Source organism: Diachasma alloeum, unplaced genomic scaffold (genome assembly GCF_001412515.2).
Source record: "Diachasma alloeum isolate Michigan unplaced genomic scaffold, Dall2.0 Dall_scaffold_00340, whole genome shotgun sequence".
Taxonomy (NCBI): Eukaryota; Metazoa; Arthropoda; class Insecta; order Hymenoptera; family Braconidae; genus Diachasma; species Diachasma alloeum.
This window is the reverse complement of record NW_021680479.1, coordinates 395899-421352: the sequence shown is the minus strand read 5'-3', so window position 1 is coordinate 421352 and position 25454 is coordinate 395899. Positions and strand designations below refer to the sequence as shown.

The 25454-nt window shown below is 38.9% G+C and overlaps 2 protein-coding genes across 5 annotated transcripts; one reads left to right on the top strand and one right to left on the bottom strand.

Annotated features, from left to right (window-relative positions):
* Positions 1 to 239: 239 nt before the first annotated feature.
* LOC107040684 lies at positions 240 to 11870 on the bottom strand. Its single transcript, XM_029126284.1, has 10 exons — positions 11764 to 11870; positions 8787 to 8923; positions 7067 to 7234; positions 6658 to 6963; positions 6444 to 6458; positions 3723 to 3816; positions 1931 to 2094; positions 1695 to 1862; positions 588 to 727; positions 240 to 506 (listed from the first exon to the last, which is right to left on the bottom strand). Exons 2-10 carry the CDS (start codon positions 8917 to 8919, stop codon positions 339 to 341), a joined length of 1356 nt encoding a protein of 451 aa, XP_028982117.1. The 5' UTR covers positions 8920 to 8923; positions 11764 to 11870; the 3' UTR covers positions 240 to 338.
* A 1697-nt stretch (positions 11871 to 13567) lies between these two features.
* LOC107040732 (activating transcription factor 7-interacting protein 1) lies at positions 13568 to 25233 on the top strand. 4 transcript variants are annotated; one of them, XM_015260949.1, is made up of 12 exons: positions 13568 to 13985; positions 18479 to 18811; positions 19295 to 20587; positions 20897 to 21246; positions 21314 to 21574; positions 21632 to 22225; positions 22297 to 22435; positions 22770 to 22840; positions 22926 to 23025; positions 24414 to 24583; positions 24668 to 24759; positions 25146 to 25233. In XM_015260949.1, the coding sequence occupies exons 2-12, from the start codon at positions 18532 to 18534 to the stop codon at positions 25174 to 25176; spliced, it is 3381 nt and encodes a 1126-aa protein (XP_015116435.1). In that variant the 5' UTR covers positions 13568 to 13985; positions 18479 to 18531; the 3' UTR covers positions 25177 to 25233. The 4 variants fall into 4 exon arrangements, with proteins under 4 accessions (XP_015116435.1, XP_015116433.1, XP_015116436.1 ...); XM_015260947.1 differs by having other exon boundaries at positions 13569 to 13985; positions 22770 to 22846; XM_015260948.1 differs by lacking the exon at positions 13568 to 13985 and adding an exon at positions 15394 to 15516 and having other exon boundaries at positions 22770 to 22846.
* The last annotated feature ends 221 nt before the right edge of the window (positions 25234 to 25454 follow it).

Below are 25454 nucleotides of genomic sequence, written 5' to 3'. Positions count from 1 at the left end.
GAGTGACTGTTTTTGTGATTAATTTTACAGCTGATGCAGAGATATCGAAGAATAGATGACATTCTGTTGTACATAATTAAGAGTTTCCCATCGAAGTTTGACCTTTGTGTACTGTCAATTCATCAGGAATGACTTTGAATATCAGTAGTTTTGGTTTTTAAGCAAGAAGATGATGGTAATGATGACTATACTCACTAACTAAGCAGATTCTGCATCGTAAAATCAATCAAACAACGAGATCTCATGCAAATCATTAATTATTATCGAATCAACACAAACAATTCGAGAACATTATAGAATAAACGATATTTCAATGTCAGAGAACACAATCATTTTCCTTAAATCGCGGTTTTTGGCCGCTTTTCCAAGTATGCCTTGATCTTCGGTATCTGAGCGACTGTTTCGACGAGTTTCTTCAGCGATGGATGATCCTTATTGAGATCGTGTCCCAGCGCCAGAGAGATATAATCCGTGTATGCAGTGTAGAGTATGTCAGCGCTAGATAGCTGTGGAAATATCGGTTTGCATGAAATATGAGGAGAGCTGAATGGAAATTCACCTGACGTGTGACTCGGTTTTTCACTTACCTTGCCGTTCACGAAGTAGCCTTTATTCTTCTTGACTTGGTCCTCCAATTTACCGAGGGTGAAGGACATCTTCTTCATTGCATCGTCCTTCTGCTTTGCTTTAGCAGTTTCATCTTGCTCCCAGTACCAGGTTGACACCGCTGAGAAAGAGGGAAATCGTCATGATTTAAGATTACGTACGTTTATTACATAAAATACTTGTCTAGAGACCAATGATTAGATTATATAAATAAATTATATAAATGTGTTTGTCTTTTTTTAAATGTAGGTATTGTTCAGCCCTATCGATCGCCATCAATTAAAATTCAATTTATCGATTTTTTTTTTAATTTTCGATTTTTTTGAAAATCGGTTGTCCCACGATAACTGAAAAAAATGTTCTGAATTGATTGAATGTGGCTTAAAAAAATTGTTTGGATGTCCTTTGGACCGAGTTTGAAGATGAAGGCGGCAGCAATAATCGTTATTTTGACTTATTTGAAAATTTTCAAAAATTTTGTATTTTTTGAAAATCAGAATTTCGGGGATATCTTTGAATATCGTGCTTCAAATGAATTCAATAATAGCTTAAAATATTTGTTTTAATGGTTGATTTGATTTTTATGATGATTGTTGAAAATTTCGAATTTTTCATGAAATTCCCTGAAAGTGAGCTTTCTGATGATTTCTTCAAATGTGATGTTTCAAATTCATTCAAGTATGTGTAAATAAAATTTTTCTATTAACATTTTATCGAAGGGCTGAGGGGAGAGATAGAACTGTAAAAAAACAATCGGTTGTATAGAGAAAGGGATAATAGGAATAATGATGATGATAACATTCAACCAAGTTGAAAATGTGACAAAATTAGTTGAAAAGAAATCTTATTTAGTTTAATAAAATGAAATAAGCTATGAATTATACATGATAGAAGGAAATGATGTGCAAAATAACCATTCGGAGGCATGCTGCTAATTTATTAGCAAAAATAAGTATACTATATGCAATACTCGCCGCGAATGATTGCAAATCATTTAATGAGTAGACGTAATTGGAGAAATACTGTTTTAAATAGTAATGCATGAATTGAATTGAAGTTTTTAACGATGAAGGGCTGATTCTACCCACCAACTCTCATATCATCCATGTCGTCAATTGTAGCGTCGATCTGATACGCCTCCTCGTCGTTCGATCCATGAATACCGAATTTCCTACCGAGATAACGCAGTATCGATTTAGACTGGTGATATTTATTCTCCCCAATTTCCAGCACCGGCATCTGACCCATCGGCATCTCTGCAAAATTCAAGAGCCAGAGGAGGAGGAGTATGGGTGATTTTTGGGGAATTTATGAGATTACCCACCGGGCTTGTACTTCGGCCACTCGTCGAAGCTCAATCGTCGGTCCTCGAACTTAATTCCACCATAACTCAGCATGAGTCTGATGGGCTCACCCAAGCCCATGATGTTGAAGTACGTCAGCTTGTAGGCCATCTTCGTTTTTTTTTTTATTTTTGAAAAAGCGAAACTGCAAAATTACAAAATTAATAATGTCCAGGGGAATTTACGACGCACACTATTAAAAATGTTCCACTGAAATTTCCGATGGCAGTCTTGGAAATTTATAAGGAATAACGTTTCTCGTTAAAAATTTTGTCATTGAAAATTATTAAGAATTTTGTCATTAAAAATTCATAATTTCATGGAAAACCAGGGAACTGTACATTTTATTTTAATTAGGGAAAATTGATGAAAAATCAGGAAAATTGCTTTAAAATTTCGGGAATTTCAAGAATTTTCAAGGAATTCCCTGAAAATTAATGGGAATCTGACAGTGAATATTCATTTTCGCTGAAAAATTCATGTGAGTTGTGGAATTTCCGTCTTCCTGGCGCTAAAAAATTTGGCCTCTACTTTCATTTTCAGCGAAACTTGAAATTCTATAGACTTTTCCTCTTTAAATCGAATTCAAGGAATTTTCCGAAAAAAAATTTTCTGAAAATTTCCCAAATTTTTTTAACAGGGTAGTCCATCCGCTAGGTACCATTTAGTATCAATTTTGATGTGTTCCATCTTTTTTGATCCGTAGAATCCGAATTTGAAGATCATTTACTGGTAACCGACGCAAAAAAAAGTTATCAACAATTCAACTGTTGAAACCAAATTTTCTCGGAAACTATCCAAGATAGAAAAAAATACTTCCCATAAAAATCGTTCCTCTCATTAAACTGAACATATTTGTACTTATGAATCTTTTTCATATCTAGATTATTTTCCGAGTTATCCGCACGTCTAATTCTAGGCAGTCCCGCGTGCCGCGCACAAACTGGACGATTCTTTCGACCCTCGATATCCCCAGAAATACTTCGAATATGAAAAAAATGCATAAAAGCAATAATGTTCAGTTTGACAAGAGGAACTTTTTTCATTTCAACTATTTTTTCATATCTTGCATAGTTTCCGAGAAAACTCGAATTCTACAATTAAATTGTCAATAACAATTTGTTGCATTGATTGTCAGCAAAACGACCTTCAAAATCGGCTTCTCAGCAGTAAAAACGTGAACAAAACCGCGAGAGCCTCCGTAATCCTAAAAATGGATGCTAAATGGTACCTACTGTCATGCCCGTTATGACGGATACCGCAGTCGTTTGTAATTAACGTTCCGAGGAACAATCACTCCTAATAACTGTCGAGCGTATCGCAGTTGTAGGTCAGGGTACATTCAAGGACGATATTGTAATCCTCCGTTGGAGCCCAATAATTTCATTAAAATGATGATATATCACGAATGCAGTAGCGAAACAGATAAATGTCTCGTTTAAACCGATAAATGGCCGGAATCACGAGGGGAATTTCGATTAAGAAAACCCAAATGACGATCTCTTAATATCAAAACTTACACCACGCACGGAGAGAAATGTTTCGCTCGCCGATTACGGAATCGAGTCAAAAAATTTAAGTGACGATATCGTAATTTTTCACCGGAGATTCAGGTAAAAATGACGGAACTTTCTGGAAAAATTCCGTGACAGTTCCGTAAAATTTCCTCCAAACATTTCGCTCCGGAATTACAGAAAAGATGTGTAATTTTTCTTAAATATAAAATATTTCTCTCCGTGCGGCAATTTATGAAAAAAGTCTCCTCGACGATACCTGGACGTTATTTCAGCAGAGTTGGCGAGTGAAAAATAGATCGCAAGTACCGGTTTGCCGGCGAGAGAAGCCACTCCTTCCACTTGAAATAGTTAGCAACGACTGGATGTGAGTTAGCACTCACTCGACCAGTTCTCCACGTCCCGGCCCTGCGGCTTATCGTTATGTCATCGAATCGCCCTGACAATAGCTTCCATTGAAACGAGCGTTGATGATGTTTAGCTCGGTAAATTGTTATTGCTATTATCCTTGTTGCTGTGGGGAACTCATTGTCCGTTGTGATTCATCATTACACGTAGAATCGCAATGGAAAATGTTTAGGTCTTCAATTCCAGGGGCTCGTGATGAGAACAATGGGGGCTTTTCTGATTTTTCATTTATTTTCCCAACGGGCGTGTGGTGTGTGCGTCTAAAAGGGATTTTATGGGTGTCGTTATTTTAGTTTTCGTTCATGGGTGAATTGTATTACTATTTGAACATGATTGAAGATAATAGTTTGATGAATGAGTTTTTTCTTTCAAGTAGGAGCAATGTATTCGTTAAATCCGAAATTTTTAATTTTTCGTGACAGGGGAATTAACTCTGGCCTCAGGAGTTTGAATGATTTATTTTGCAACTAATATTCAGGGAAAGGTAAACAATTTTAACGTTGGGGTAATGTTGGCTGCCGACGTAGGGGTAATATTGGAACAATCTTAGCTGCCGACGTTGGGCCAATGTTGGGGCAATGCTGGTTGCCGACGTTGGGGTAATATTGGGGCCATGTTGGCTGCCGACGTTGGGGTAATATTGGGACAATCTTGGCTGCCGACGTTGGGTCAATGTTGGCTGCCGACGTTGGGCCAGTGTTGACTGCCGACGTTGGGCCAATGTTGGGGCAATGCTGGTTGCCGACGTTGGGGTAATATTGGGACAATGTTGGCGGCCAACGTCGGCCCAATATTGGGGCAATTTTGAATTCAATAAATCATTGAACTCAATTTAAAATACATCATCACAGAAATTCCATTCGGAAGCAAATTGCTAATTTATTTGCGAAAATATACAGACTCTGTTGTAACGAAAGCAATATCCCACTTGTTTTACTTTGTTATCAGTGTCAATACATTATTCAAAAAGAAATGTATGAATTACAATTTTGGCTCGTTTATCAACCCAAGCCGTTAATCTGGGAATAAGCACTTTATTTTCAGTCTTGAGGTTTTCGTGCTTGTCAACAAGATCGAATTCCGCCATGTAATTTGAGTAATCCAGCTTCGCGACGAATATCAAGTCAGCCCATGTGACCTTCCTTCCGACGACATACCCAGTTTTTCTTTACTTCAGCGTCGCGACGGTTTAAACAGTTGGGAATTCTTTGAAGGCGTTTGTTTTAGATATTTATTTATTCATTCATTCACTTATTTATTTATTACTGTATAGTATACAGAGGCAACAGAGCAAGGCCAGTTAAATGGACAAATAATTCACATATCAGTTGCATTATTATTACTATTTTTTATACTTACAAGCACGCAAATCATGAATAGTGTCGACTACCGCATCAATGTCAACATCTTTCCCGTTAAAGTAGCGCATCTAAAATGCGAAAAATGAATTTGAAATGCCAAAAAAAAATTATTTATCATAAAAAATTTTATTGTTAAAAGTGTTTTTAAAAAAAGGCACTTGTTTATTTGCAACTTCAAGACAGATAACGACGGATTGCCTTGGACTGGTGGATACTCTTACCATCCACTTCCAGCCCTCACGGAAAAAAATATATGCAAATAATTATACGTGACATATATGTGACATATTGCATTTTTCGCCGAAAATATATCTGATGTATTGCATTTTTCGCCGAAATATATGTGCGTACAATTGACATATATTTCACATATATTCCGTTTTCCGTACGGGGGAACCGGCGCTTGAGGAAAAGGTGTCGCTGAAAATAATTTCATTTTTTCATCGGAACAAATCAATACATGATAAAATGTTTATCAACTCAATGGGCTTCACCTGCGGTCGCTTCTCTATAGTAACTCGATCGTCTTCACACTTAATCTCTCCATAGCTAAATAAAAGCAGAACCGGCTCGCTCAGACCCTTCTTCGGAAAACTACAATGTTTGCGCGAATGACTAGCTTCGTACAATGATGAGGCGTTTTATTATCTCGGATGACTTGACCGTTTCTTTCAAGTTATCTTTCTCCAATGGCCCCTTATGATGTTTTCATGAAGTTATTGTTCAATTTTTATGATTAACCGTTAGTCAAATTAGGTTTTATCAATCACCATTACAATCTTCAATTTATTGGGGCTCCGATACCCACCCGAGTTCAAATCCCGAGCACTTTAATTTTTTCAGTTTGTATAGGTCTCATGGTGGCAGCTCTTAGCTGAGTTTTCGAGAAATATCTCCGAATTTAACCCTAGTTTGGTCACCATAGGAGGGAAACGTTGACCGTTGCGCTAAAGTACATCACCGTCAAATCGACCACTCGAAGAAATAAATGTCAGGGATTTGGCCGCCGATTTTTTCCAATATCAGTGACTTAAAAAAAATGTTCCTAAATTTTCAACCCTTAATATTGATTCATATCAATTATAATAAATTATGTATCAGATAACAAAATGATCTGATAGTTCTATGCTAGAGCTCATATGATTACATAATACATCTGTACCCAAGATATTCATTTGACCAATAGTCAAAATCGACTTGAATAATTTAACCGCTTCGCAACTGAACTAATTAATCAATTTCATGAGGTGTTAAATAATCAGTACACTGTAGTCATCGATCAAAAAGTTGGAAAAACTTTATTAAAAAATAGTAATTCAGTGGAGCTAGTGCTCACAATCTAAGATACATTAATAGGTGGGTATTTTTCAACTTCATAAAAATATTACGCATTGAATGAGAATGTAGATCAGGAGAATCTTTAGCATTCGGTGACTGGGCGTTTGTCCACCCACGCCTTGATCTGCGGAATTGCGAGGACTTTTTCATTGAGGGCCTTGAGGTTTTCGTACTTCTCGATGAGATTGCACTTAGCCATGAAGTCCAAGTAGTCGAGGAGACCTGCGAAAACGATATCTGCCAGGGTGAGCTTGCCACCGACGAAGTAACCACCGTTTTTCTTCACCTGAGCGTCCAGACGCTCAAGGTAGAAGGGAATAACTTCGTTGAAAAGAGGTCCACGTTTCTCTTCCTTAGCTGCTGGGTTGGTCTCGTAACTGTATGCACCGATTTCTAAACAAGGAAAAGGTGGCCATGAATCATGTTGTGCAATGATGACTTGAGTTTCTTAATTATCGTGAGATGGCGCGACTTCAATTGCGCTTTTTTTACTCACTGAGTCGCAAGTCGTGAATGGTATCGACTGCCGCGTCAATTTCAAGGTTTTCCCAGTCGTCTTTCCCCGCAAGACCGAACTGTTTGGCCAAGTACCGACAGATCGCTGTGGACTGGTGGATTGTCTTGTCACCTACCTTCAGAACTGGCGTCTGACCGAAAGGCATGGCTAGAATTTTTTCGAGTTTATAATTAATTCGACATGTGGAATTACGGGTTTGGCTTGATGTTTTTGACGTGGATACGTCTATGGTTTCACTATGGGGGGTCATTTTGGGAAACGGTCCTTATGTGCAGCGCCATCTATCGAAATTCTAGAAAATTCTAGACATTTCGAGGTAATTTGAGAAGTTTCTTGATATTTCGAAAAAATTCAAGGAGTTTCTAGAAATTTCTAGGAAATTCAGGGAGTTTCTAGAGAATTCGAGAGAATTCAAAGAGTTTCCACAAAATTCGAGGGAATGCTAGAAGTTTCTAGGAAATTCGAGAAAGAAAGAAAGACCGTGGACGTATCCACGTACAATTACTGCTGTATCGAAGATACAGTCGCCTGAATTTTTTTTTGACTTGGATACGCCTATGATTTCAATATGGGGGGTCATTTTGGGGAAACGGTCCGTATGTGCAGCGCCATCTATCGGAATTCTAGAAAATTCTAGACATTTCGAGGTAATTTGAGAAGTTTCTTGATATTTCGAAAAAATTCAAGGAGTTTCTAGAAATTTCGAGGAAATTCAGGGAGTTTCTAGAACATTCGAGAGAATTCAAAGAGTTTCCACAAAATTCGAGGGAATGCTAGAAGTTTCTAGGAAATTCGAGAAAGAAAGAAAGACCGTGGACGTATCCACGTACAAGTACTGCTGTATCGAAGATACAGTCGCCTGAAATTTTTTCAAACTTGGATACGCCTATGATTTCAATATGGGGGGGTCATTTTGGGAAACGGTCCTTATGTGCAGCGCCATCTATCGGAATTCTAGAAAATTCTAGACATTTCGAGGTAATTTGAGAAGTTCCTTGATATTTCGAAAAAATTCAAGGAGTTTCTAGAAATTTCTAGGAAATTCAGGGAGTTTCTAGAGAATTCGAGAGAATTCAAAGAGTTTCCACAAAATTCGAGGGAATGCTAGAAGTTTCTAGGAAATTCGAGAAAGAAAGAAAGACCGTGGACGTATCCACGTACAATTACTGCTGTATCGAAGATACAGTCGCCTGAAATTTTTTCAAACTTGGATACGCCTATGATTTCAATATGGGGGGGTCATTTTGGGAAACGGTCCTTATGTGCAGCGCCATCTATCGGAATTCTAGAAAATTCTAGACATTTCCAGGTAATTTGAGAAGTTTCTTGATATTTCGAAAAAATTTAAGGAGTTTCTAGAAATTTCGAGGAAATTCAGGGAGTTTCTAGAACATTCGGGAGAATTCAAAGAGTTTCCACAAAATTCGAGGGAATGCAAGGAGTTTCTAGGAAATTCGAGAAAGAAGGAANTGAGAAGTTTCTTGATATTTCGAAAAAATTTAAGGAGTTTCTAGAAATTTCGAGGAAATTCAGGGAGTTTCTAGAACATTCGGGAGAATTCAAAGAGTTTCCACAAAATTCGAGGGAATGCAAGGAGTTTCTAGGAAATTCGAGAAAGAAGGAAAGACCGTGGACGTATCCACGTACAATTACCGCTGTATCGAAGGTACAGCCGCCTCAAATTTTTTTTATGACTCACTGGGCTTGATAGTGGGCCAGTCAGCCCTGTCAAATCGCTCATCCTCGAACTCAACACCTCCGTAACTGAGGAGGAAGCGAATTGGCTCGGCTAGGGCCTTCACTGGGAAGTAAATCACCTTGTAGGTCGGCATGTTCCTGGAATGTGCGAGGTTTGAGCATATCTGGGTAGAATACTGATTTTAATTGGAGAAATACAATTTCAGTAGCGAAGCGGGAAAACGATTCGAGTTACTTACACTGAGAGAAAAAATTGATTCTGTCGAAAAAAATATATCTCACTATCTCAGATTCCGAGTCACTGAAAACTAAGGAATACTCGAAACCTACTTGAATCATCGTCTTACCGCTTCGCTACTGATTTGAAAGCATCGATAAAAATTCTTTTGACACCATTCAATTTCTATTGGAATTTTTGTGTAATTAAAATACATCCAAATCCGATAAACAACAGACCGAATTTATCGGATTCTTCATCATCGGGATTGGAGAGGGCAATATTCTCAACTAATACGTATAATAATTGAGTTCTTCGTCGAGACAAAAAAATTCCATTTCATGTACACCCAACTATTCAATTCTCTTTACTCTTTAATATTATTCAATCAAATAGTAAAATAGTGTAATATTTTTTTTTATTTAATAATTTATTTAGTCGCCTCTACAGCGAGGTAATTCGAGGCTGCTTACAGAAAAAGAAATATATACAAGACGCAGAAAGAAACAGAATTAACGCGTAAAAGGAGAAAATGAAAAATAAATAAGTAAATACATATAGACAGAATATTGAAAGCAGAGTATCATACTAAACGCTTTAGCAATCTTCAGATTTCACTGATAGTTTTACATTTTTTCAAATAAGATTCAATTTTAGAATAAAAATCATCATCGTCATAGACTAAAATGGCGAGCACTACTCTTTCTTCTCATTCCGTTGGAATATTTGAGCACAGCTCTTTTATTATCGTACAAAAACTACTCGACGAAGATTTATGACATACTGGGAAAACAGTTCTAGGGACTAATTTACGATCCGTTGTGCTCTGCACTGAGAGCGGTTTAATCCTAAACACATGCTGAAATTTGAAGGACTGTGTCCGCTTGAGTCGTAAAACTTTATTATTTTTCCTTTCGTTTTCCCAGCGAGAGCTTTCACTTGGCTATTGCTTTTAGTCTCACGACAGCGGTCCTCTAGTAGACGTGCCTCCCTTAGCTGTGCAACCGCCAGGTTTGAAGCTTGAATAAAAAATTAAAAAAAAAGACGTGCCTTCCTCGAGTAAATAAACATTTTAACAAAGTATTTCATTGTTTTGCCCATTTATTGTTGGATTATTTACCTAAATTTCAGAGAAATAATTTAATGATATTATGAGTTGGAAAACCGAATCGACAGAGAAAGCGCCGGAGAACGAAATATAAACATAAACAATAATTTTGTAGGGAAAACGAATTGAGGGTTCTTTGTCTTTAGGTGACGATATTCTTTTGGTCTTTGTGACTGGTTTTTAGTCTGCTGGAGCAGTTCGTACAGTACAGACGTTCCTTCCTCGTGCGTTTTTAATAAAGAACAGAAATTAGATTTGAATTCACTGCGTTTTTACTCAAATTAATATCCCATTTCCAATATTATTTATTCACTTGCACCCATATTCCATTACATTCCCTCAAAACGAAATATCGAGTACAGTGGACTCTGGTTAGAGGCATATTGGTTAGTGTCGAACTTCTCCTCAATTTTTTTGTCTCGCCGCTCGAGCGCTTCCCCCACTCTGTCCCCACGCAAGCCGGAGAGTAAACACTCGAATATTTTCTTCAAATTGCTATTGTCTTCCGATTCCAGTAAAGACTAAAAATAAAATATTCTGCATTTGAATTGTCGATCAAAAAATTTAGTCCACTTCTGGCTGTCATGGGGGGAGGATCTCGTTTTGTTGGCATAAAATTAATTCGAAATTGGATTAAATCAAATAATGAAGGGAGGTAAAGAAAACGACTGTAACATTTTTGATTCACATGGTTCGTTAACTGAACGAACTATCTGAGAAATATCTGTTCTATGGAATGTTAGGTACAAAGCTTCTGTGATGAAATATAGTCAATGAAATTAAAAATATTGATAATAAAAAAAATCGTCTGAATCTATATGAATATTCCTATTATAGTTGAAACTGTGAACTAAAGTTTATCATTAAAATAAAGTGTTGAATTGAGAGAGAAAAGAAATAGTATTTTTCATTTTATCGTTCCCAGTTCTTGGAAGTCGGGCTCGGCGTGAGTGCATAGTGGGGGCAGGGAAATAGAGTCGGATTCTCCGAATTCGCTTCCCCTATCCCGCAAAACAGTCGACTCTAACCAGAGTTTTATTTCAGTTTCAATTTCCCTGATTTATTAATATTGTTCGAGTGCTAAAATAGTGCAATAAAATAGTGAATACTATTCTTCCTTTTCATTCCCTCAAAATGAGATATCGAATAACTATTTTATTTCAGTTTCAGAGACAAATGAGTAAAGGAAATTGATCGATCTAAAAGATCAACTTGAAATATCTCTCAAAAATAGTGTTTCCGCTTGTTTACAAGTAAAAATGCCCACCTCCGGATTATCAGTTCTACGGAGTCACAATATTTGTTTTCGATATCGATTCACACGACAAATAGAGGAACGCCCAAGGCAATCTTCACGCCAATTAATGCTCTCTATCGACCCATGAAATCAGTACCTAATTTTTCGACGCGAGAATTGATACGTCCGTTGCACAAGAAAAAAAATCATGCAAATGCCGTTTCATCTCGAGATCTAGAAACTTCCGCACAGGTCAATGATCCGTCGGAGATTGCCCACATTCCATCAATTTCGCCACAAATTATTTCCGCGATTACCTCGAAAATCAAATTATACTTTCACGCAGAAGACGTTTAGTCGTCAACAAAATCCCTGAGCGGCGATCGCGCAACGTTTTACAACAGAAAAATACTCACGAATTAATACTGCGCAAAAAGTGCCACTGGCCAAGAGCTTCGTTCGCTCAAGGGACTGAATACGTTCTGCGAAAAAATTATGTCTGGAGCCGGTACTTATGGGCTCAGGCCGGTAGGTGTACTCGTTGCCATCTGCTTGGTGCTTCCCTCTGCTGTTCAATCCCGCCAGCGGTGGTTATCCGACACTCGACTTCTTTTTTTTTTTTAATGTTGACTTATCAGCGACAAGATAGAGTACATTTTTCTGTCGCTGGTGCACCCTTTTCCACATAAACAGATAAATCGGAAATAATAATTCTTTAAAAATTAAAGTTAAAGCTATTTCCGATATTAATGCATTTACATTATTAGTAGGAAGACATTGAAATGTTGTGACTAGTCTAATTGATTAAATAATGTCGCGAATAAATGTAAATTTAATTTTTTTCTCAACAATAATTCTTCAAAAATTAAAATTAAAGTCATTTCCGATATAAATGCATTTGCACTATTCTTAGGAAGACATCCAAATGTTGTGACTAGCCCTAAATGATTAAATAATGTCGCGAATAAATTTAAATTTAATTTTTTTCTCAACTATAATTCTTCAAAAATTAAAATGGAAGTTATTTCCGATACAAATGCATTTGCACTATTCTTAGGAAGACATCCAAATGTTGTGACTAGCCCTAAATGATTAAATAATACCGCGAATAAATTAAAATTTAATTTTTTTCTCAACTATAATTCTTCAAAAATTAAAATGGAAGTTATTTCCGATACAAATGCATTTGCACTATTCTTAGGAAGACATCCAAATGTTGTGACTAGCCCTAAATGATTAAATAATGCCGCGAATAAATTAAAATTTAATTTTTTTCTGAACAATAATTCTTCAAAAATTAAAATTAAAGTTATTTCCGATATAAATGCGTTTGCAATATTCTTAGGAAGACATCCAAATGTTGTGACTAGCCCTAAATAATTAAATAATATTGCGAATAAATTTTCAAGGGCTCCAAGTAACTCTCTCGTGCGCCAGAATCGGTCAGTTAAAACTGGCGATCCCACACCCAACTGCATCCGCGGTACTCCCCCAGTGTCGGGTGCCATGACGTCATCACGACTCCGTTTGGTATTTCGTCTGGAATGTACCGCAGGATTATCCCGCTTATTTCATATTCTTTACGTTTAACCCTGCGATATTCCCGTCATTCGCGCAGACTTTCATTCCCCCGTCCGCAAATGCGAATTTCTCCGTTAAATACGTGTACTGATTTTTTTTTAATCCGACTTTCGAGAACTCGAAGTCGAATCGAAACGACTGACTTCATTTCGCTGGAAGTCTTCAGGCGTGAGGGGAAAATTAATTTCTTCCTCACAAGTTCTCCCCTCCAGAAGTAGCGGGGAAATTGTTCGATTCCATTGTTTATTTTATCCGATTATTTTGTTGCTAATGATCGGGAGCGAGTGCCAACGCGTGCGCGTATTTATACGTGAAACCCCGTTGCAGCGCCATCGCACCACAATCCCCACATTATTCACACCTTCATTACGCGCATTTCTCCCCCGAATTTCACCTATTAAATAATTATAAATGCGTTTCTGACGTCATCAAGTAACCTTGAACTTATCTAGTCAACAAATCAGGCCTAAAAAGGCGAATTAGACCCGAAATTGCCCTCTAAATGTGTAGCGAAAGGATCGATAATACCCCCTTGGCTGACAAAACCGCTCATCACCTATAAAAAAAAAGATAAATAACGACAATTATTTAAAAAATCGCTTTCGTCCTGCGATTCAATAAAATGTAGGGGGGGTGAGTGCACTGCGCATGCGCGACTGAAATCGGATATCCAGCAAACGATCACCCAGATTTCCCCTCAAAAACCGAATTATTAAAGCACAAAAAAAATTTATAAATAGTCGGGAAAAATTGGGGTTTATCCCCCGCCAGCGACGAAAGTATCATTTTTTTGTTTGGTACCTGAAAAAAGTCGAATATATTCCCAGCTCGGCTCCCCTTCCCCTCCCCTCGCCCCTCGCAGTCGCAACGCAGGAGGGAAACGTGGCAACATCGCTGGAGTGCTTTGTTCAGCTGTGCGGTGTTGTCGACGCTAGGCGTACAACAGTGCTGGCGTTCGTCCTGAACATTTCGTATCAAATTCCCATAATTTGTTCAGTACTCAGTAAAGTATTTCATCGACAACAATAACGAAAGGTCAACGTCCTGGTGATAACTGGTGAGTATGAATCATCAGTCTCAGTATAACGGGTGTAAATGTTAAATTTAGGACAATTGAATCAACGGCCAAGGTCCCATTCACACCCATTCCCAAGTCATATTTCGAGTCCTAGGGTTTAAATGGAGACTTGTATTTATGTCTATACGAAGTTGGCGATATACATTTCCCGAAAATACATCCAAATACGGGAAAAATGCAGTTTTTGGGGGAAAATTTGAGAGAGAAAATTTGAGATTTCGAGGTTAGGTTCTGCGGACTCGTAGGTTATGACTCGAGTCAAAAAGCTCGACTGAAATGATCGAATTGCTATGACGGAAACAATTGCCAGCGGTGGGAAGATCCCGAAGGTCCAGACTAGTCTAAAAATATCAATTTTTTAATATTCCGAGGAGATCCTCTAGAATTCGGGTAATTCGGGCACAATCGCGGCTCTGGGCTTTCGACTGAAACGAAAAATCCTAATAACGAAATTAACGTTTTGTTGTCAATCATCCGGGAAGTTTACAAGTAAACCATCATTTTCCAATGCTTATCGATTTCTCATAGCGTCGCTACACACATCATGTCTCGGTGGGCCTGGCGGTAGTTCTCCACACCACGTGACTCGAAACAACTCGAGTATGGAGACCTTTAACAATGTTCCGAGTCAAGACCATCTTGCAATTATCTTTGTTTACGCTCGAAAAAATTTTTTTTCCCCGCTAAAGGCTCCACAGGGGGGCGTCACTCCGCAGAATCGATTTGTCCGGATGTCGGAAGAGAACATGACTTCAAACAAGTCAATCGAAGCTTCAAAAAAAATAAATAAAAATTGAGGCGTAATGACTATTGCGCACACGTTAACGAGCAATAAATCAATAAATCAATGGTCTCGAGTGGAGCGCCTCCTGGCGCGAGGCTCATCCAATACTCCATTGTCTCGTCATTTGTCTTTTGACATTGGCACTTCCGGCCATTTGTCGGACTTCTCGTTCACCTCGTGAGGCGATGATTTTCACGGGAATTCGACAAAGTCATTGTTTGATAAGAATTTCCGAGACACTCGGGAGAGGGATGAGGGAGATGATCGTCTATTAATAGACACTTTACATTCGAGAATTTCGGGCGATGGTCAAACGGATCAATGTGACCCGTTGGAAAAGGGGAGAGTACAGGTACTTTCGGGCGACCTTGATTCCCATTATGCGGACATGAGACGGAAATGATGGACTTTTTCGTCGCGACAATCTCGTTCGCTATCGGGGGCCAATGCGTTCGGGGTTTTACAATTGTCCGTTAATGAGCCTGATTTTTGGTCAAAGTTGGATCGAAATGGATCCCTTTTAGAGTACATTGTGCCGCCATGTTCGTGACTTCGTGATACTTCGGCAATGTCCGGCGCTCGTAACCCGGGGCCTGGGTTCACTGTTCTACGTCGGTCGTGGTAAATATCGTCGATAAAACTGCCTTACTAACATTGGTCGTGACCGCCATTACTCATTACCGTGGGGCATATCGTCTTGAAACAATTAATGGAATTGTTGATAAGGTAATGTCTGGGGGGGATCGTGGGTGCATGTGGTGCTGGTAAATTAAGGCATGATGTTGGTGGGTTAATCGAGGGCTGTTTCCCAACGGCGCTAACACGATTCGAGGCACTACCGAGGCAGCTTTTACTTTCAGCTCTCATACCAGGGGCGGAGTGTGTGCAGCGGTTCGCGGGGGGCCGGGAATTCTTTTTTTTCTTGTTTGAAAACAATCGGAATTTGCTTTGTTTGCGGCATTGTTCGGGGGGGATCAGCCGCGGGTTCAGGCGGATCGGGGGAATTTTTTTCCACTCGGGGCGGTTTTTGGGATTTTTAGGAACTTTTTGGGGGGAGGCGGAACGGGATAGACTGACACGTGCCCACCCGCGAATCCGTGGGTTTCGGATTTTTTGGGGATTTGGTGGTTTTGGATATTTTATACGATTTTCGGGGAATTTTAATGTTTGCTTGGGGGATCACTCGGAGATGCCTCGAGCTACCCTAACCTCAATCTTCGGAGGCGAATTGCTGCGTAGATTGTTTCGTCATGATGAGGGATGTAGTGGAAACTACGGAAGTTCCATCGGAGGAACGGTAGATAGGTTTCGGAATGAAATCCGGTTTAGGAAATTGAGTTTTGATTTTGATCACGTGGTCGCCTCCATTTGGGCCTTGTTTTTGCCCAATTAATCTTTGGTTAATTGGGTCTTGGTGAAATTATTGGTGGATTAGGGGTTATTCTGATTTTTAAGCTCCCAATTTTCGGTGTAAAGGCAACTGGTTAAAAATCTTGGAGTTCTCAAAGAAGCACTTTCACTTGTGCCAAATAAATCGTTTGCTAAAAATTATCAAAAAAGAATCTTTTTTTGATGATTTTTAACTTTTGTTCACAGATAGATTCAGTCTTTTCAAAAACATTGTATTCTCTGCGCAAGCAAGAAATATAATTTCTAGGTTACTTTTTCGTTATTATGTGCACCCGTAGGTATTTTAATCCCGGGAAATGCTCGATTTATATGAAACGCGCGTATTCAGTAATCGCAGACAAAAAATGAATTCTTAAACGGAATAGTAGTAATGATATGGCAGAAATATTGTAACTTAGGGACGAAATATTTCTGGATAAACTTCCTTTTATGAAAGATATTTTTATCCTGAAAAGGCAGCGTCTTGTATGAATGATCCGCCTCTTGAGTCAAATATTTTTTTATCCAAAGCAGAGCAGTTGCTCATGTTTGAGACTTTCAAATTCGGGCAAAACAGTTATTTTTTGGTAATTTTCAACTAACGAATTTGTTGGCATAAACACGCGGTGTTTACTAAAACCCCAGATACACTCAGTGTATCATGGGGGTTTTGATTTATAAAGGGTAAACAGGCCAATTACTGGACGGTTATTAAAAGCATCAGTTGTTGGATGTGAGAAAAAGTTGAGGTGACTGTCTCCATTGAGCTTCTGCCTAAAATATTCCTTCACACAAAATATGCAAAATTCGCAACCAACATTTTCCTGAATTTACACAAATTCCTGAAATTACTCCATCTGTCTCGCAGGGAAATTAAAACTAATCCTCGAATTTTTCTATCATAAACATTTCACCCTCATCATAAACCCGGAGACTCGTAACCTGCTCACCTCCACAGTTATTCTAACATTTTTAATATTGATATTTCGAAAAAAGAAAGTTCATTGCTTGATTATACGCGAGTGTTATCATTGATCATTACGATAATCAGCACAATAAATATTTTCGTTCATTTCTATAATTCATAAATTTGACAATGATTTCACTTAATTGTCATTAAACGACATTTTGATAATTATTTTAGCTTCATCAGGTTCAAAACTTGATTAATTGGCAGTCCCGTGACTAATTAAATCGGTTATATGTATTAGAACATAGGAAAAGGCTTCCAATCACGTGCAAACAACATAAAGCATCTTGTCGATATTTGAAAAGGACTCCTCCAGAGAATACAATGACAACTTTAATCGAGCCCTGAGCCTAATTAAGTTGAAATAATTAACGAAACATCCTTAACTGACAATTAGCTGAAAGTTTTCTTATTCTCTAACATCCCTTAGAATCACTCGGGAACAATCAATACTTTTATTTATAATATAAATTATATATTAACAAATTTTATATTAACATGAAGATTATTTGACCTAACGATCATCAGTACTAAAAAAATAACAACAAAAATCGAATTTTGTATATCAACATTTTGGTCTTTATTCGAAACCCGAAATCCGAAATCGTCTTAAAACTCGTAATTATTTATATCAATATGTATGATTATACGCGAGAGTCATGACATTTTGTCAATTATTTTAGCTTTATCAGACTCCAAACTTGATTTATTTCCAGTCCCACTACTAGTTAAATCAGTTATGTATGAAGATATAAAGACATCCAAACAACTACAAACAACAGAAAAAAGCATCTTGTCAGTATTTAAAAGAGACTCCTCCAGAGAATACAATAACAACTTAAACAAGTCCTGGCCCCAATTAATCTAAAACAATTAACGAAACATCGTTAATTAACAATTTCATGAATCTATCTTTATTATCAATGATTGCTCTCATCTCCATGACTAATATAAAACAGATCTTTCTTTATTCTCCAACATCTCTGGGGATCACTCTGGAATAACCAGAACAGCTTTATTTCTATTAAAATGAAGACTATTTGCCCCAGCAATCGTCAGTACTAAAGAAACCACAACAAAGATCGAATTTTGTACATCAACGTTTCGGTCTCTATTGGAAACCCTCTTCAGGACAACTCTCCAATCCCCTGAAAGCCAACATATTAAAACTCTCAATCATTTATATAAATATTTAACTCTATCATTTATTGAAAATTCCACGAATGTTGGGATCCTCCAGCTCCTGGCCTGTTAACTCTAGTCGCGTCTTAAGTATAAAATACCTAAGATAAATAAATTCCCCACTAAGGAGGTATTATTAACTTGTAGACTTCTTCCAACGATACGTCGGCCATTATCTAAAAATTGTATGTATTGAGCCGATGATGGAATCAGTGCAGGCACAATCAATACACATTACTGAAACAAAGCCTCTGTGTTCGGCATCGCACGCCGAAAATGGACTCGATGATATATCAAAACAACTGGAGAATGAACTTTTGTACGGTGGAGGGGATGATGGAGAAGCACTCTCCGACGATGCACTGTCCGAGGACAGCTATCGTTTGAGGGTTTCGGATGATGAGAATGGAGATGAGAAAGTTGATGCTTCCAAGCGTGTAGAGAATCATGATAACAATATAGACAAGACTGAACTGACGGGTAAGTCATCATTTATTTGAGACAATCAGTAGTTTTAGTGGTTCAAGCCAGAAAAAAAAATATACTGGATGCCATTTTGTGAACTATCGTGGGCGCCATTTTGAGCGCAACCTTTCGAGATCTTTTTTTTTCAATTGGCGTTACCGACTGATGATTCATCAGCTATTGTTGTATTTTAATTGCAAAATACAATGCAAAATTATGAAAAATTGTGAAAGTTCAAGTCAGATCCGCACTGGGATAGATCCCTGGTGTATTGTGAAATTTCGGATCCAGACTGCAACCAATATATTTCATAGCATACATATTCACCCACTCATTAGCAGAGATCTCATGTGATCGAGTGGTGGAACTAACCGACATTAAAAGTTAATCATAATCAAGGCACGCATAGGCGTATAAATCAGTAAAAATAGATACATTAAGTAAATATAAGATTTAGAATAGGATAGGAAGTCTTAGGCGTGAACTTGTTGATTGCAGAATCAAACCCCGAGGTTCTTGGAACTAACAGTAAATCATTGCAACTAGATAAAATAACGAATGGCGAAAAAGATTCTGATAAGCGCGGAAATAATACTGAGGATTTTGCTGAAAATTTTCAAGTAGAGCAGGATAATTATCGTGAAGATCAGGCCAATTTTAGTCCCGAAAGATGTTCGGAATTGAATAATCCGGAGGTGCCGGAATCGTCCACCAGTCAGGCGAAAAAAATTATATTCGTGAAACCACACGCAGACCTGAGCGACATCAGTTCCGATAGTAATGATCATCACGATGATGATGAAACCAGGCAGAATGATGTGGAAGACGTAGGAGATAGTCCGAAAGTCGTGCCAACATCGCGAGCCTCATCTCCAAGTGAGGAGAGGCCAGAGTCTGAATCTGTGGAAGATCCTTCTAAAGGCGAAAGCTCCGATGCGAGCCTACATGACAACGAAAAGATTGACTCTGAGGCCGTTCCTACACCTCCAAATACCGAAAGCAATCACGCAATCTTAGAAAATGGCCTGGAAAATGATGAAGAACCAGAAAAGGAAAGCGATGAGCAACCGAAAGACGTCTCGAAATCAGGAACCGATGAGAAAGATTGTCCTTCACTGAGTACTGACGAAGAACCCTTGATGGAGAAGTCGGAAGACCTAGTAGAGACTTCTACTGATCCGGTAGTAGTTGTCGATGAAAATTCCAAAGACGAATCCATCAAAAGCGATCATTCTGCATCGGCAACGGACAAAGCCATTGAGGGGGCAAATCCCTCTCCGTCTTTAGAGTGTGGAGAGACAATATCAGATGCAGAAAGCGAAGCAATTGCTGACCAGAATGATTTTTCTGACACGAAAGACAATGATCAGGCAAGCGCCAGCAAACGTAGGTTGAGTTCATCAGAGAATGACACGACTGCTCCCAGCAAGATCGCGTGTGTTGAGCCTCAGGAGAAGCCTGAGGTCACTGATGATGCTATAGAAATCCTAGACGAGGCAGACGAACCAGCCGAGAAATCTGACGCGGCGAACACAATCCTGAAGTCTCTGTTGGCGGAACCCAAGAGATCTAAGAGCAATGACGAGATCATCGATCTTGATGATGACAATACCGCTGACTCAATGAGCAGCGGAGTCTCCCACAGTGCGAACGACAGTCTGCCAACATCAGACATCACGACTGACCGTCCAAAGCAGGTCAGTGCTGTCAAAGAGACAAACAGTGAAATTTTGGATGATTCGAGAACGCGTAGAACTCGAAGATCGCGTGGTGATGCCCAGCTTGCAACAGGTAGGAAAATAATTCAATTAATGAATGTCATCTCAGAATCATTATTAACTCTTGGGAATGGTTTGCTTTGAATGCGTTTTTCAAATTATGATTTCTCTCTCTGATTTTGCTCTATGGATTTTGGTTTTTTGTTTTCATCAGTTTCTACTTTGGTTATGATTGGTTTTGGCTGCAGTCTGGACACGGAATATTCTTTTTATTTCATTGCTCATGGTTATTTTAATTTGCTCAATGGGTTTGTTCATTCGATCTGCTTGTAAGTGCTCAGTCCCACCTGAATCACTGAATTCATGAGGAAAATAATTACAGGAAAAGAGATTGTGACGAGAGCAAAGCGTGAGGCCGCCCAGAAAGCCGAAGTCACAGTGAGAAAGAATATTGTGACATTGAACAATGACACTGATTCAGACTCACAAGACTCTATGGTACCTTACACTCCAAAGCAAAAAGTCCAATCGCCATCCTCCCTGAAACGCAATATGGAGAGTGACGAGCGATTGGACCTTGCGACTGCCAAGAAACTAAAGACTGATATCGAAAAGGAAAATGCTCAAACCAAGCCAGAACCCATTAAAACCGAGTCAAAGAAGACCTTCGACAGTGTTCGTAGATTCTTCCTACGAGACAACAAAGAGAAGTTGAAGAAGCTGACACAAGAGGTGAGTGAAAACCCTTTTCCCATCTCCTTTCAGAAAGCAAAGATATCATAATCAACGATTTCTCCAGCAACTCGAGGAGCTGTTCATCCAGAAAATTGTCGAGACGATAACAATGCGCGAGGAGATCGGCAAGCTTCGCGAGAAGGCCAAGATATCTGAGCGCAATCAGGAAGCAATACGAGTGAAGTGTCAGCAGTTGTCCAAGCAGATCAACGATTTTGAGATGGTGTTGAATCGTTTCAGTGCAGATCGTCGTAACAGTGCGACTGGCAATGCAACACCCATCAAGATAAATCGATCTGTGGGGCTTCAAGTTAACTTCTTGACAGTAAGTAGCACCAGCCACATCATGTCGACGACAGCCTGACCTAATTATTCTTCACAGGACCATGGAGTTCAGAATTTGAGACAGCTGCAAGCAGCTGGGAAAGGAGTGCAAACCAAGATACTGCCCAAGCCACCAGTGAACGGCTCGATCCCACCCCAGGTGGAGGATCCCAACGCTCGAAGGGGCATCAAAGTTCGATCCCCAAGAAGAACAGACGTCCCTGGAGTGGCTCCTGTGAGCGCAGCTGTCCAGAACACCCTCCAAACGCAACCTCTCGTCTCCACAGTCACACCATCCTCTCTGTCCTTGACAAAACCCGTGGAAACACGCACCACAACAGCCAGCACTGGTCAGCCAATCCACCACGTTGTCATCAATGGTGTCACCAATTCAATTACCAGAACTAAAGTCCTCACTCCCAACAACAAGGGCAATGCCAATCTCATTGATCTGACTGACGAGCCCGAGAAAAAGCAGTCAGCACCGCCACCTCTGACAGCCATCATCACGACAACAGCTGGTCCCACTCATGTGCCCAAGGCCCCAGGGCGGTACCAGAGGGTGATTCCAGCTACAACTGCTGTCACTATACCTCAGTCGGCTCTCAGGGTTGTGCAACCTGCTGGACAGCCAACTCCCACTGCTTTAGTTGTTAGTATTCCAGTGGTAAATGTGAGGAGTTGGTCGTCAGGGCTGTTTGTAATTTGCATCACTGATTTCAGAATAACATGAGCACTATTGGAGGCATTCCCAGGTTCGTCGTCATGCAGCCTGGGCGTCAGCTCGTTGTTGCCAACAATAACAATCCGGTCAGGGCGACCACCACCACCAGACCTGCACTGACGAACATCGCTTATGCTTGTGAGTACAAGTCTTCAAGTATTGAAACACCTAGTTGATATGATCTGTAGCCTCAAATAAAGACATAAGCATGAATACGTGTGCTGATTCGAATAAAAATTACAAGAATTGAGGGTTTTGGTTGCAAAACTGGAAAATGGTTTTAGTATCTGAAAAATTCCAGTGAAATTGCACCACAAACTTTCAAATATTCAAAACAAGAAAAATAGGTTGGATATATTTATGAGATTTGGCATGTGTAGATGTAAAACAAAGAAAAACTTTTGCAACATCAAGGAAGTAAAGAATTTAATTGAATTGAATATTTATGAAATTTCAATTCGGCTTCTTACAGCTGTTCCAACCATGGCCAATGGCACAGTGAGGGTCGTGCCAACATCAGGCACAACCGTGCAACTTTATAAGGTATCTGTAAGTTTCTTCCTCGTTCCATGTCTTTTCTCATCGAAAATGTGGAATTGTTAGTGAATATTGTTGCTTTGTTTTTCAGCATCCTGCACCTCTTCCAGACTGCATAACTTACAAGCATGATCCTTCGATGAAACTACCACCGCCAGCTCCATCCCTGAAGATATCCAAAGTCCAACATGGTGAGAGCCCCAAGACCTGTAAACAAGTGGAAAATTGCTTTCGTCACAACATCGTCAATATTTTTTTGCTACTAAATTAGCAATTTGCTTCCGCATGGAATTTTTATGACGATGTAGTTAAAATTGAATTCAATGATTCATTGCAGTCAACATCCCCTGGCTATTGGTTTCAAAATAATTTTTTTCAACAACAGATGTTGCAATCAATCTCACGAATTTGACGAATACAATGCTTCCATTCGAAAGTGAAACTCTAATCACTTAATTTTAAGAACAAGTGGAGAATTGCTTTCGTCCCAATCCAGTCAATATTTTTTTGTTAATAAATTAGCAATTTGCTTCGGAGTGGAATTTCTGTGATGATGTATTTTAAATTGAATTTAAAAGCGAACTCAATCAAGATGGCGTTGGGAAGAATATTGTAAATCACAATTGGAATAATTTGAAGAATTATTTGTTCACATAAAATTATTGCTCCGACTGGTGATAAAAATTTGGTACTCAAAATAAAGACTTCACAATTAGGGGTCTTAAGGGTCGAAATCAGGGTCACGAAGGTCAGAATAAGGGTCGATGAGGGTCACGAGGTTCAGAATAAGGGTCGTAAGGGTTAATAAGGGTCACGAGGTTCAGAATAAGGTTCACGAGGTTCAGAATAAGGTTCACGAGGTTCAGAAAAGGGTTACTGGGGTCAGAATAAGGGTCATGAGGTTCAGAATAAGGGTCAATAAGGGTCACGAGGTTCAGAATAAGGGTCGTAAGGGTCACGAGGTTCAGAATAAGGGTTACTGGAGTCAGAATAAGGGTCAATAAGGGCCACGAGGTTCAAAATAAGAGTCATGATGGTCAGAATAAGGGTTAACAAGGCCCACAAGGTTCAGAGGAAAGGTTCGCGAGGGTCAGAATAAGGGTCACAAGGGTTAGAATAAGGGTCGTGTCAAGGGTCATATGTGTCTGTTTAAGGGTCACGAGGGGTAGAATGAGGTCAGAATGAGGATCACGAGGGTCAGATTAAGGGTCAGAATAAGGATGGTGGGGGTTGGCGAGCGAAGCGAGTGAACGACTAGTTCCGACTATTATTCTCGGTATTAATTTGCTCCACAAATTATTAATGTACGAAGACAAGAAAACGTTTCGAATGCCCTAGGCATTCCTCTTCAGGTGCATTTATTTAAATCTCCAAAAAATCAATTTATTACAAAATATTGCTTACACAACGACTTAATTATTTTTTTCCATACACACACACATACTCCTGAGGCCAAAATGAGTTATCTTGACACAAAAAATTGAAAATTCCAGATTTGACGAATGCAATGCTCACATTCGGAAGCAAACTAATCACTTTATTTAAAAAAAGAATTGTCAATAATGAAAATTGTTCTCAGGAATTGTGCTGTCCTGGAACATGGCACTGAACGAAAAATACGCGGAGATAGCCAGCTACCAGCTTTACGCATACCAGGAGATAACAGGAATGGCACCAAACACATCAAACTGGAAAAAAGTTGGCGATGTCAGGGCTCTACCCCTTCCCATGGCCTGTACTCTAACCCAGGTATGTCTTCAATTTCAGCTAGTTTAAATAATGCTGTCTCGCAAAATGATATCTGATAACTTTCCCCTGGAAATATGATTACAGTTCTCGGAAGGCAACAACTACTACTTTGCTGTGAGAGCTGTGGACACACATTCCAGATATGGACAGTACAGTCAACCAGGCAACATTTCCCTGTAATTAAATAACAGATTGTTTGAGATAAAATATTCTTGTTTTTATATTTAAATGAATTTGTTATATTTTTTTTTTTTGAACAATATGAGTGATCATGCGGCCTGCAAGAGTTATGGCCTTGAGCAAATGGCTTTTTGGATTTTAAATTGGATTAACTGTCGAAGAAAAATTTAAGCACCTCATTTTAAGAACTTGCCTGTTCGGATGAAGGGAATATATTTGAGATTATCCTGTGTTCAAATGTGTAATATCTTTAAATGTTTCTCTTGTACTCAATATCGAGCTTTCAATTTTTTTTCAAAACCTATGTGATAAAAATATTTTTTTCATTCTTATACTTAATTCTTGCTAAGTCGTAATTTATTTGTCGGTATATTTTTTTAAGGTACGGCCTCTCGAGGGAACGGGATGGATAAGCTGAAAAAATAATTTATAATTTTTAGTGATTATTAAATATAAGATGTTTGATACAATTACTTTATTTTATTTTATTACCACTCCGTCACCATTAATTTGAAGATTATTGAGAATGTTGGGGTGGGACCCGTTATGGGTCGAACCAATAACTTCCCGAACGATTCCCTTTTTTCTGTTGATTAGGAAAAAGTAAATTTTCAAGGTTTCATCCAAATAACTGAACAACCGCCGAGACGATTCTGCTTAACATCCAATTGGAATTCAGTTTTGTGGAGAC